Source organism: Bombyx mori, chromosome 5, assembly GCF_030269925.1.
Source record: "Bombyx mori chromosome 5, ASM3026992v2".
Classification (NCBI taxonomy): domain Eukaryota; kingdom Metazoa; phylum Arthropoda; class Insecta; order Lepidoptera; family Bombycidae; genus Bombyx; species Bombyx mori.
In genome coordinates this window covers 5,962,683-5,976,999 of record NC_085111.1, presented here as the reverse complement: position 1 = coordinate 5,976,999, position 14,317 = coordinate 5,962,683, and the positions used below count along the sequence as shown (strand labels likewise).

The 14,317-nt window shown below is 33.4% G+C and overlaps 1 protein-coding gene and 1 long non-coding RNA gene across 3 annotated transcripts in view; one reads left to right on the top strand and one right to left on the bottom strand.

Moving 5' to 3' along the window:
• Positions 1–12,493, top strand: part of LOC134198892 (uncharacterized) — a 59,260-nt gene extending 46,767 nt beyond the window's left edge. Inside the window, exons 4-5 of one of the 2 annotated variants that reach the window (XR_009973164.1) lie at positions 4,719–4,802; positions 6,361–6,474. This is a non-coding gene — a long non-coding RNA (uncharacterized LOC134198892). Of the gene's footprint in view, positions 1–4,718; positions 4,803–6,360; positions 6,475–12,232 lie in introns of those variants that run through there. The other variant, XR_009973163.1, reaches the window with a different exon arrangement.
• The window catches only part of LOC101738767 (homeobox protein dve-1), a 133,669-nt gene continuing 130,180 nt past the window's right edge, over positions 10,829–14,317 (bottom strand). Inside the window, exon 6 of the mRNA XM_004932383.5 lies at positions 10,829–14,236. Coding sequence (XP_004932440.1) covers positions 13,568–14,236 — 669 coding nt within the window. The 3' untranslated portion in view covers positions 10,829–13,567. The remainder of the gene's footprint in view (positions 14,237–14,317) is intronic.

Sequence of the window (14,317 nt, the reverse complement as noted above, 5' to 3'; positions counted from 1 at the left end):
AAATCGAACACAGAGTGGTAGGGCTAGTGGTGGAGTAGTCATTTATATTAAACCTCATACAATTCCTGAGGAAATAAAATTAAACACAAACCTTGAAGCAATAGCAATAAAAATTAAATTTCCATTTTCAATTACAATGTGTAACATATATATACCGAATAGTCATCGATTAGATAAACAAGAATTTAATAAGCTCATTGAGCAACTACCAAAACCCTATATAATTTTAGGTGATTTTAACAGCCATCATTTTTATTGGGGCTCGAACAAATGTGATAGTAGAGGTAAAATAATAGCAGAATGGCTCGATGAAAATGATAATGTTGCTTTATTAAATAATGGACAACCCACCCATTTTGATAGTAATACTGGTCGCACTAGTAATATAGACCTCTCAATGGCTTCACAAAATATAATGTCATATTTTGAATGGAATGCCTTAGATGATTTATATGATAGTGACCATTTTCCAATTTTAATTAAATCTCAAATCTCTAATGATAATGTCCCAGAAAATATTAAAGTACCACAAAAATGGAAGACTGATAAAGCCAATTGGATTATGTTTAGTGAAGAGATTAATAAATATATTACAGAATTACCTGCTTTAAATATAGATACGCCTAAATATTCTGTCAATGAATACCTTGAAAAATTTACTGAAGTTATTCTTAAAGCAGCACAAAAATCTATACCTAAAACGTTCGGGATATTAAGAAAAAATAACTTACCTTGGTGGACAGATGAATGTAAAACTGCAACTAAAGAAACTAAAAAAGCATTTAAACTGTTTAAACGATATGCCAGAAATGAACCTAATTCAAATTACAAAATTGATTATAAAAAAAAACGAGCTTTTTGCAGAAGACTAGTTAAAGAAAATAGAAAAAAATATTGGGAAAATTGGGTCTCATCTATAAATAATAATACTCTTGTGGGTGATATATGGAAAAAGATACAAAAACTTAGTCATCGAAACACTAAATTTAATAATATAGTTCTAGAAAAAAATAATGGATCATTTACATCTAATCCTGTGGAAATTTCTAACTTATTGGCGAAAACATTTGCTACAAATTCTAGCTCTGAAAATTATGATCCAAAATTCCTTGATAACAAAAACTATCAAGAGACATATTCAAACTTTAATATTACTGAAAACTCTAACCCAATTAATGATGACATAACGTTACATGAATTGATACAAGTAATTACTCAATCCAAAAACTCCAGCCCTGGACCAGATAATATACCAAACATTATAATTAAGCATTTACCTGCGAGGGCATTAGAATATTTACTTCAACTTTATAATTTTGTATATAAAAAACAAATATTCCCAGACAGTTGGAGAGAAGCTTTGGTTATTCCAATTTTAAAACCAGGCAAAATACCAAGTTTGCAATCCAGCTATAGACCCATATCTTTGACATGCAATATGTGTAAAATACTGGAAAAAATAATCAGCAAAAGAATTAGGTGGTATGTGGAAACCAATAAATATCTTTCAGCGTTTCAGTATGGTTTTCGGCAATACAGATCAACAACTGACTATTTGATCAATATTGAAAGTGAAATACTCGATAGTTTTGCAAATAGTAATTATTCAGTGGTAGTAGCCTTAGATATCGAAAAGGCATATGAAATGGTGTGGAAGCACAGAGTTCTGAAGTTATTACAGAATATTAACATTGTTGGCAATACTTTAGCTTTTATCAGGAACTTTCTTTCAAGTAGAACGATGAAAGTCAGAATTAACGACTACATGTCTGATCCTATCCCTATAGAAAATGGACTACCCCAAGGTTCAGTACTAAGTGTTATTTTATTTTTAGTGGCCATAAATGACGTTCTTAATAATATTGAAAAACCAGTGAAGGGTTTCCTATTTGCCGATGACCTTACAATAATTTGTAGTGGCGGAACATTATGCCCTACCTTGAAGCTTATTCAAAATACACTTAATAATTTACAGGAATGGTCACAAAGAGTTGGATTTAAATTTTCTAAAACAAAAACGGAATTTATGATATTTACAAATAAAAGAAAAGTATTTAGAAACACACAATTAATCTTAAATAATCATAGTATTAAAGAAGTAAGCAATTTAAAAATTTTAGGTTTGATATTTGATAAAAAACTGTCATGGAATACACACATAAATAACCTTAAATCAGAATGTTATAAAAGACTAAACATAATAAAGTCCTTATCATCCACTGGATGGGGGTCAGAAAAAAGTTGCTTAATTAATATATATCGTACTCTGATCAGGCAGAAAATAGATTATGGCTGCATTATTTATGATTCCGCCAAAAAACGAACACTAAATTCCTTAGAAAGTATCCAAAATACTGCTCTTCGTCTAAGTATTGGTGGTTTTAGAACAAGCCCCATTAAATGTATCCTAGTTGAAGCTGGTGAAATGCCATTAGAATTTAGAAGGAAACAACTTATACTTACATATGTAACAAATATATTAACTCAACCTGAAAATCCCACCTACCATTATTACACTAAAGTAACAGCAGTTGACACTGAATATGAACTCAAACCTAATTTACCTCAACCCTTACGAATCAGAGCAGTCAAATACTTAGATGAATTGAATCTTAAAATTCCAAAATTATTTACAAAAAAACTACTTACTTCTGGTCCATGGGAAAACTTAGAATTGCCAGTTAACCTTGAATTAGCCAACTATAAAAAAGGTGATACCCCTCAGTGTATATATAAAAACTTATTTTGTGAAATTAATGATAGATATAGAGGTTACAAAATTTATTACACAGATGGTTCTGTAAAAGATGGACATTCAGGTTGTTCAGTAGTATCTGCTAATAATTACTACAGGTATAGACTAGTAAATTTTAATTCTATATTTAGTTGTGAGGGAATAGCTATCCTTAAGGCCTTAGAATTAATACACAGTCAACCTAATACAGACAAATACATAATATACACTGATTCGAAATCATGTTTGACAGCGTTAAAAAACCTAAACAACTTAAATAATCTTATTTTAGAAATTAAACAAAAAATGGTAGATCTATTAAAAGATGGTTACAAATTTGAAATTATATGGATTCCAAGTCACCAAGGAATAGCCGGTAATGAAAAGGCTGACCAGGAAGCCAAAAATGCAACAAGTGATTTTGAAGAGGTACAGCTAATCATTTCCACTGCATCAGATGTTCAAAAATATCTCAAGTTCAAAATTAAAACTCTTTGGGATCATCACTGGAAATTTGAGAACACATCATTTTTATTTAAAATTAGAAATTCAATTTTTGATAAGCTTTCCTTTTCCTTAACTAAAAGAAAAGACCAAGTGGTTCTTACAAGATTGCGGATTGGACACACAAATTTAACTCACATACATCTTATTACCAAAACAGATAAAAACAAATGTAAGTGTGGTTTGGATCAAACTGTGGTACACTTGTTAATTGAATGTAAAGCATATGACATAGAAAGACAATTTTGTAAACTCCCTGATAATTTAACAGACTGTCTGACTCAAGATGGGTATAAGCAGACCCTTAGTTTTTTAAAGATCACTGGTTTGTATAATTTAGTATGATGTCGAAGTCAATGTAACTTAAAATGATACTGTAAACTGTGGTCGTTAATGACCCTAGTTGTTAAAAAGCGACCTTAAATAAATAAATTAAAAAAAAAAAAAAATAATTAGAACCAGAAATAAAATTAAAAATACCTCTTACAAAAGTACTTCGACTAACCTATTGGCACTATTGTTAGAATTAATTGAATCATTGAAATTGTATAGAAGATATATCGTTTTTTTTTCTTGCTTATTGGGTGATATTCTATGTAATTACCTATAGCATAGTAGCACCCAACAACAATTTTAAAGTACCAAGTCATTTAGTAGAGAAAAACCGGGTTAAAAACAAAAAAGAATCTTCGTCTAAGACGTTGTAAAGACAACGTCAGCTCGGTGTATTAAGGCTCCGAACTAAATCTCCCAGAACAATGGGGCTTAAGAGTTTTATTGGCGTCTACGCGGGCGCGATTACTGTGATGTCCGCTGCAAGTTACGAAGTTTCCTTTACCGAAATAAAACAATTAAAACCTTAAATATAGGTAATAAAACAATAGATAAGAATATTTTTCTCAAACAGCTTAAAGTAAGATATTTATCAGTTTAAGATGTTTCAATTGTTGAAACACGATATGAGTCATAGAATACATTGTATGTAATGACAGGTTTAAAATAAAACAACTGGTAGCTATGTATGAACCCTATTCTTTAGTATAATCGGACGTTTTTGACGTAAACAATCATGAATTGAGCCGTTTTCTTTTTGGTCAGGAGTAAATCGCCGGACTCCCACCCTCCAGTGGGGATGGCGTGCGGGGTATGTTGGAGTCGAACCGACTAAAACCTCCTGTCGCTCAACAACCCACGTTCAAACCTCGCATGAGACAGAACTCATGAACAGGCAAAGGGGGGAGAGTGAAGTGCTTAGTGCGGAGCATATCTCTCCCATCACCCTCCGCCTCGGGACGCCGGACCGGCGGTCGTTGGCGCCACGACCACCAGTCCTTTCGGTCGGCAGGCTATCCGGAGCCCGCCTAGATGGCACCGGTTAGAGTGAGTTATCCTACTGGCTGGGTCGAGGAAAGCCGGCTTTCCATTACCCGGCGAATTGAGCCGTAATACAAATAATTTAATACAATTAATTTTTTCTCAGCTATAGAAAAAATTACATAAAATAAGTCTTGAGGCATAAGTGATCATGGTCGAATTTTGAACACTCGCCGAACAGTGTTTGTTGGTATGTATGCCGGTAACGCCGAAAATTTTCAATTCAATAAAATATTGAAACTATCAGACGAATATCAACTAATAATACTGCGGTGGTCTGTGATCATTAACGGTCTCAAGAAAACATTAACAATCATGCAAACGTTAAAAAAGTTTTAATAATTTCGTACTTTAATCAACATCTGTGTTATTTAACAAATATTTCTTTTACTCTTTAATTATGCTTAAATAAATATGTATTAATTTTTACCAAAAGAAAATTTCGTTTTTTTTTGTCAAGATTAAAGAAGTGGATATCGTGATTAAGATTGTGAGTAATTGTTAAAGAAAACACATCTCAAATACCTATTAGACTACCGATTGCACAAAGACACTTCACAAAAAATACATAACTAAATCGTGCTCTCATAAAAAATAAAGGGAGGTCAATGGTTTTTTTTCCTACCTAAGCTGGTAGCCTTGAGAGGCTATGCCTCAGAAGCTCAAACCCGGGGGCGTTGCTAACACTAGCCCTAGGAAGAGCAGTGCTTCGCAGAATCTACCACCAGATCGGAAGCGATACCCCTGCTGTGCTTGAAGTATCTAAAAGCACCATTAGTGAATCGGGAGGATCCGAAATGACGTTTTTAGGGCGGGGAATCAAACTTTCAATAACATAATATTTTATAATACAATTTACCTATTTAATATAATAAAGAAGATACTTTCGGAAAGTGACAGTATTTTTAAGAGTCCTATTTAGTGTCTGACCATTAAATGGGACTGTACATTATTCTTACTCTCATAACATGCCTGAGAACCAGCGAAGACTCGGCTAATAATAAATTCATAATAAATTCAGACATAATCCACAGTTAACTAACATAAATGCGTGGCTCCGTTACGATGCCTAGCAGTTTGTTTAGATTAAAAAGCCTTAACTGATATTAAAAAATTGTAGCTCGCGTATTTATTACGTTTCGTGAATGGCAGTGTAACTTTTTCTCTTACTATATTAAGGAATTAACACTTTTTTAACTTTAATTATACTTAAAATATTTTAATGATTGTGGCTAATCGTTCAATTTCAAAATGTATGTAAGCCCGAATGTTGCAGATAATAATTATTCCAGGTGAAAATCAAAACAGATCTTGATTTCAAGCAATCCGTTCTAAACATTTGGACAGTGACGGTGGGTGGGGTTGCAATTGAAATTTCTACAATAGATAATACATATAAATTAGATAAGCAACTCAAGCACTCAACAAAAATGTTTACGGGCGTCGGCTACTAGATGGCTTCGCTTCGATTAGTTTCTCATTGCTCCTGTAGATGACAGTGACATATTACCTATTTATATTTTATTTTTAATGAAGGATTTTGTAAATCTTCAGAAACTACAAATTGATAAAATTTAATCATTTTGTCTATAACAAATGAAGACTTGTATGATTTTTTATTTTCTTATTTTCTGTGTATAATTATACCATAGTCAACTTTAACAACATATAAGTTTAGAGGCATCCGCTACGAGATGTCGCTAGTTTCCATACAAAATTTTTTTTGTCTTAAAGTATGGCAGTTTCAGGGCCCTGATTTCTACGTAAGATCCATGGAGGGTAGAAGTAAGGAGCATCATCGCAGGGTATTAAAACTGTCCGCTGAAAGGGAACTAATTAAGGTGGCGCCATAGTATCAAATGTAAGGATTTTAAAAATAACTCCAAAAACTTCACCCTTACTCTGTTTAAAACTGCTATACATTTTCATCATTTCCACTTTCTACATTAGCGCTACTTCGGTAAGTTTTCCAACAATAATTTGTTCTTTACAGGTGGACACTTTTTCAATTTGTCCCCGATACAAGATGGTGCTCCTTACCTCTACCTTCCATACTAAGATCTAAAGATTCAAAGACGCCGGTATCAACAATATGGGGATAGAATAAACTCATTTTTCCGTCCAAAAAAATTACTTAATTACAAGAGAATTTTCTTTGATGTTTGTATGTTTAAGAGACTACTAAAATTAAGATTATTATTTTTTGACCTTTTCATCATTTTTAGCGCCTGAAACTTTTTAATGACAAAATCTACTGAACACAAATTATTATACTGGGAACACATCGAGAGTTCACAAACAGATTAATGTGAATTTAATATCAAGGACCGAGCTTTAAGGCAAGAAACTCATTATAAGCAAGTACTCGAAAAAGTCTTAATATTCGTTCGTATATATATTTAGACGGCACTCAAAAGCGACTCTAAATACAAGATAAGAATGTGCGAGATCAAAGAATGTTTCGTGGAAATGCCTCTAATTGGCATAATCTCTTGCTTTAAGACGTAACTCTGAAATACCCACTCATCGCCTTCATATAAGACGTTCTTACATGCTAATCTTTACTGTTTCAACAATCATTATCAAGGTTTATGAAAACATCGCTTCAAGTTATTAAGCTTAGAAATTTTGATTTATTTGTTGAATTGTGAGATACATGTTTTTTTGGAAAATCTGTGACGATACGTTTTTTTAAATGCAGATAAGATTAGTTTAAAAATATTAAGTGTATTACAATTATCATATAATTTACACATTAGTTTCTTTTTGTTGATAATAACTTTAAAGAATAAATTTACAACAATATTGCTAAGTTATTTTTATCAGGCGCATTTATCTATTTAATATGATAACTCTTTCATCGCTTATTTCAGTTACATTTATAGATTAGGGGCTTGGAAATTTATTTAGTTTCGACTAAGACACGGGCAGACATCTAAGTCTGTCTAAGTTCCAAAATTAGGAGCATAAACCCCGAAACAGAGCAGCCGTTGATTCATAGAAGATCGAAGTCGCGACAAAGACGTCTCCTAGATATCTGTGATTACCAAGACTTGAAGTTTAGTTTGACAGGTGATTTGGGTCCCGCCAGCCGTCCGCTTCCGCCGTCTGTGACGCGATAACTATTGACACGTGTATCGTATTGTTTGACAACCCTTAACAATATTAATATAAAGCTTATTTTAAAAATATAGTGTGTTTAATTAAACGAATTTAGTTCTAGGTTTTTTATAGCAAGATTTTGAAGGAAATTCTACAAAAAAAAGTTGCTAATTTTAGATTGATAGTTATTGCTCACTTTCACGATACTAGAATACTAGGATGTTCGGTTTTTCTGAACTAAATATGAATAAACATATGCTAACCCTTTTTCCATTTTTTTTAACGCTGGCGTGTCCCTTTTTGAATATCCGGTCAAGGAGGATAACCAGGTTTTATCGGACTCCGGGGCATCCACAGAAGAAGATGGAGGAGAGGAAGACCGAGGTCCTCCTCCTCCCAGGAAACAACGCATTGAGAAAGGCGCGCGAGATACCTACTTACCCCGCAAAACCGACTACCGACTAAGCCCCATCGAGCTCCACCACACCGGCTAGACCAAACCTACAGTAATGCATAGTGCGCGCCGAAAATCCGCCTTCGCCGGCACCCGTCCTGAAGATAGGCACGGGATATAATAAACATATGCAATCTCGTTGTTTTAAAAAAAAAAAAATTTGACCCTTGTTTCACTTAGTTTATTACATATTACGCATATCAAGGACTTAAAGGAAGAAATACCACTCGTCTTTTATTTTCTTTTCTATTGTTTGACTATACGATCTCTACACGGTCTAAACCAGGTTCCGCCAGTATTGAGCCTTTATCCAGGTAATAAAATATATATAAAGGAAGGCACTACTAATCTCGATAGATGAGATTCGAGTTACAATTGTTTTATTATGAGGCCTTATCTAACTTTCAAATCCGATCTCGACACTACTACAAAAATACATGGTGGTCTATTCGTATGGGTTTACAAAGACACAGCCGTAAAGCTATGTTTTAAATTATATTTATGTGTTTTTGTATTCTATATTAGCTATCTAAATTTACTATCGACTATCTCAAGAACCTACTGAGTTTCTCGCCGGATCTTCTCAGTGGGTCGCGATTTCGATCCGGTGGTAGATTCAGCGAAGCACTGCTCTTGCTTGGCAGATGTTAGACGTGAACTCGCCTACAGGTAGGAGGAAAACAAAGATCGCAAAATCTAGATATATTTTATGATGTAGATGAAATAATAATGTAACCGCTAATTTGGACCTAACAGTGACAAATTGAAAAGAGACCACTATACTGTGAAAATCAAAAACATTTTATTTTATCTCTTCCGTAATTTCATTTTTTAAATATTTTCTCTTCAGTTTTCGAGAGTCGTATACTTAATATAAACAAAACAATATAATATTTTTCACGACACGTGTCCTGGTCTCAAAAACAAACTAGTATCGATAGTAACTATAGTAGCCTATAGTAGTATAATAGCCGCCTATTTCCGCCGTGAAGCAGTAATGCGTTTCGGTTCGAAGGGTGGGGGTAGCCGTTGTAACTATACTGAGACCTTAGAACTTATATCTCGAGGTGGGTGGCGCATTTACGTTGTAGATGTCTATGGGCTCCAGTAACCACTTAACACCAGGTGGGCTCTGAGTTCGTCCATCCATCAATGCAATAAAAGGAGTATCCGAGCTCCTTTGTTTATAATTGATGAGAGAATGTTAAGTAGTTAACTCTTGTTTTCATATTATTTTCAAATATACTTTTTTTGTCGTACTGTTAACATTTAAATTTAGCCTATTTTTCCGCTATTTGTAAAATTGCTGTAACATGTCATAGTTTGTTATAAGAGATTGCTGTACGTGCCTGTAACTGGCTTACATACCAGTACTTAATTATATACATGTTAATTTTAAGCTTGAATGTTTTGTGTGTATTGCTGTTGGTGTGTCTAAATAAATTGTAGGCAGCGGCTTGGCTCTGCCCCTGGCATTGCTGAAGTCCATGGGCGACGGTAACCACTCACCATCAGGTGGGCCGTATGCCCGTCTGCCTACAAAGGCAATAAAAAAAAAAAAAAAAAAAAAAAAAAAAAAAAAAAAAAAAAAAAAAAAAAAAAAAAAAAAAAAAAAAAAAAAAAAAAAAAAAAAAAAAAAAAAAAAAAATTGTTTCATTTCGCGTTTTTATTTTTATTACTTCAGTTTACGAATACTTTACCGTTTTCGTGGTAGCGAACGTCTGAGGTGTTTGTTATTCGTCGACATTTGAATATTGGGCTAATTACTGTCTATTTTTCTATAAATATATTTCTAGACTTTATTCTTCACAAAGAACGAACGACTACTATCTTGAGGTTTGAAAGTTTGTTCGATTTGTGTTTTTATGTTCCCAATGATCCCAATTGTTAGAGAAGAGTCAACCATCTTCTCTATTATAATAATAATAATAAATATTTTACAATCACGCCACGTTAACTGGTTCCGTGCTAAGTTCGTAAAGAACTTGTGTTACAGGTACCAGATAACGGAAATGAATGTAAGATTTTTATTATACACATACATTTATTTAATATTCATCCATAACCCTGGAAAAGACATTTAATATTTATTATACAAATATCCTCCCTTGGCGGGTTTCGAACCCGCGACCCCCTCGTGTAGTGACCATGTCACTTACCACTACACCAGACGGCCGTTAAATTTAATTATTGTAGTTAAGGTGTTTTATTTATCCAAATGGCCTCGCGTAGCATACGTGGAATGAATTTGTTTGTTTTCCGAAAACCGAAGAAAATGCTACCGCCGTATAACTTTAGACAAGAGATCAAAGTCTTAATTGTATCGTAAAATCCGCTGTCCTACCCTTCAAAACGGAAGTGATGAATGCTACGCTACAGATTTGCTATGTGGTGAATAGGGTGGTTGTGTCAACCTCTGCCGACTAGTGCCGACGAGTGGCGGTAGGACAACACATCCTACGGCCACTGCTCAATATAGGACGAAAAAGAGGATTAGTCAAAGATTTACTTAGCTAAGTTTAATGGGAACAGATGAAAAACTATATCTATTATTAATTTTGTTGAATAGGTACTTCTGTTTACCTGGGTCGTCAAATCAAACACGAACCTACATATTATTTTACTTAGAATTAAAGGAATAAATAAAATAATACAAATAGTCTTCTTTAGTATCATTATATTCAATTAAAGTTTCGTTCGTATAATTGAATGGAATAAACATTTAGCCAATATCTTCATTATCTAAGCAACTAATGCTTACGTTCGAGTGAGCTCAGTGATGCAGATAATATTATTTTCTTTTAAATATATATATATATAAAAAAAACCTAAACTTTAATAAAACATCGATAAATTATTTACAATATTTGGAAATTTCATCACAGCTACACGCCAAATAAGCATAACTTTGATACAACATAAACTTGTTACAACTAGTGATGTTTAAAACTACAAAACAATCTATATAAAGTATAAGGACGATACAGCCTCAATCGATAAATGCTTGAATAAATACTGATGTTTTATTGCCTTAATTACTTTAGTATACCACGGTAATGTCGGTGTAAGATGCTTTTGTTTAACAAATAATATTTAAAATACGCTTAAACGTTTTTAACTGTTTTTAAAATTACGATCACATTTTTAAACGGTGGAGTGAAAGCCTGGTAAAAAATATGATTTCGAGAAAGTTTTAGTAGACTTAGTGTGTAGCTAAAACATAATTATCGAAAGCCTACGAGCGAAAGTAGAGTGGGCTATAACTGTGTTTTTAATTCAGTAAGATTAAAAATTGGGACAGTTACTTCAGCGTATCAAAACGATCTTTTTTTTTAAGTCCATTTAAAAAACCATTATCATTATTTAGCAGTCGAAATAATCAGCATCTCACAAATAGAAATAAATATTAATTTAGAGGGCAACATAATTCTTGCTTTTATGAAAAAAATCGTTATCGAACTTGAATGTCAAATTGTAATTCGTAATTCAATATGGTTCATTTATTTTTTTATTCACTTTAAGGGATTTAGGAAAGAATACCTTTTTTTAACATTCTTTAACCAACGTTAAAAATGATTAGTAATACATTAATACATCTGTCACGGATTAAAAAAATAAATTAAATCCAATAATGTTCCGATATAGATTAGTGTAGAGGGAACCCATTTGTTTAAAATGTAGGAATGTACCAATGTACTCCATTATTAGATTTGATAAAAAAATATTTAATTGTAATCGGAAGATATTATTCTCTTTAGATTATTGTGTGGACACGTTGTCTGAATCCCATGCAACAAAAAACAACTTTAAGTATAGACTGTCTATTTCTGCTACGACATAGTCATGCGTTCCGGTATGAATGGTGAGACGGTCGTTTACTATCGAACCCCATGTCGCAAGGTCACTCACCTTGGCATTCATGTGGTGTCTATGGACTCCCTAACTACTTAACACCAAAACAACTTCACATTCATAAGTAGTTAGATGTTTTGGATTTATTTCAAATGAAGAAGTATCTAAAATGGTTTAATTGATTCTCAATTTTAACCTGATATTTTTTTCAGGAGCGCTATGTGGACCTCTCTACGTGAAACTGAGAGTACTCGAGTAAGATAAGAAGTTTTCGTAAGAATAAAAAATAATTAGAGCATCGTCGGAGTATAACTACATTGAGCTGAAGAAGCCAAAAGAATAATGAAATTATTTCACGTAGAACGAACGAAGAACCTTGAATTTCAAGTAAAAAAAGCATAAATATAATTATTGCCCCAAATTCAATGTAAAATTTTCATATATCATACAAAAACATACAAAAAAAAAAGAAATATAGAGTGAGTTTATAGCGGAGTCACGTATTTTAAATATTATTCGATTTGTTTAAATGGAATATAAATCTGCAGTACATAAAAAAGTAATAATATTAGTAATAAATGAAAACTAAATATGTTTTATTATTACAACAAATGTGAACCTTATATCGTAGTAGATAATTCAAAATTCCTATGTCCTAGCAAAATATCATATTTGCATTAATTTTTTTAAACTTATACTTAAACGTTGTCTCATAGGATACTTTGAACTGACAACAACGATATTGTCAAATCAAAAATACATAATGATATAATCAAATACAATGTTATAACAATTCAATCTTTGGATTGAGGAAGCATTTATAATCTATGAAAAAAAATAATGATACTACAAATACAATATGGAATGTGCGTAGTCTATGACGGCCGCGTATTTCGACGTATCTATTAATTACCTACATACGAGTCAAAAGTTATTAAATATACTAATATGCAATGTCTTGCAGTGTCTAATTTAATTGATTATATTAATAATTATAGTACAATTACTATTATACATTAAATATATGATGTAAAAGTTTTATCATTAAAACTAATAGTATGATTTCAGTGAAATTTTCAATGAGAGTTTTGTAATAACTAACTAACCTCTACATGTACTGTGCATAATAAATAAAGCCGTACTTACTTATTTACACAATCAAATACCATTTGATGTATGAGATTCATTCACAAATAATCATGACATGTCCTTTGATAGCAGCTGTTTGTACTTCTACGTACGTAGTGAGTTGTGATGTGTTCTATATTATGAAGACTTATTTTAATTTAATTGCATTAAACATTATAAATGTTTTGAATTATATTAATAATTCTACTTTAAGCAAAACTATCGAATACGACAATAATCGATTAAGTCCATGAAAAAGAGCCGTTGTGACGGTTGGTAATGATATTAATTTAATACTAAGATGGCACTGCTACACCATTATACGATTCGATTTCAGTCTTTAATGTTAACATGCAGAACGCCACAAACACTTAGAGTCGACTCCTTTTGAGCTCTGGATTTACATCTTCGTTGTTCGTTTAGACCATTTTCCGTTCGGCGAGTGCGTGAGGATGGCCCGGATGCGAGTAATGTCCCGGCGATGACGGCTCATACAGAGACATCTTAAGCCTCTTGCACTTGGCGCGTCGGTTCTTGAACCAAAACTGAACGTTCTTTGACTCGAGACGCGGAAACTTCTGCCGGTACGGCATCCTGTTCAGTTCCTCTGTGTATTTGAGTATTAAGTTGTGCGACGGATGGGTGTTCATCGAAAACCATTGCTCGAGGACCGGCACTTCGGAAACTGGATCTATGAAAGTGCGGTTCCTTTTGCGACGCTCGTCCGAAGCCCCGGCGAGGGCCAGGTTCAAGCCGCTGGCGCCCTCTCCTGGAACCGGGCCCACTCCAGGGAACCCGCTCATGTACTGACTCATGTACATGATCCCGTGACCGAACATCGGGTGGTTGGGCATTACCGGGAACGGTAATCTGTCGAGCTGCGGAGACGACGATGGTCGGTAAAGTCGTTCCTGGGGAGACTCCTCGTCAGACTCGTGGTCTTCAATGACCCCGTTCTCCTCCTCGTTGTTGTTGTTGTTACTGTTGTTGTTATGGGAACTGTCACTGTTTTTAGCTGGAGATCGTTGAGGGGAAATTATTTGTTCGGTTTTACTCAAATCCTTTGGCTCTTGCTTGATATCATGTACCTGTAACAAATAGAGGACAAATGAAAAATTTGGAAAGTAGTAATCGGAAGTAATCTAAGAAAATAAGTCTAAGTGAACATA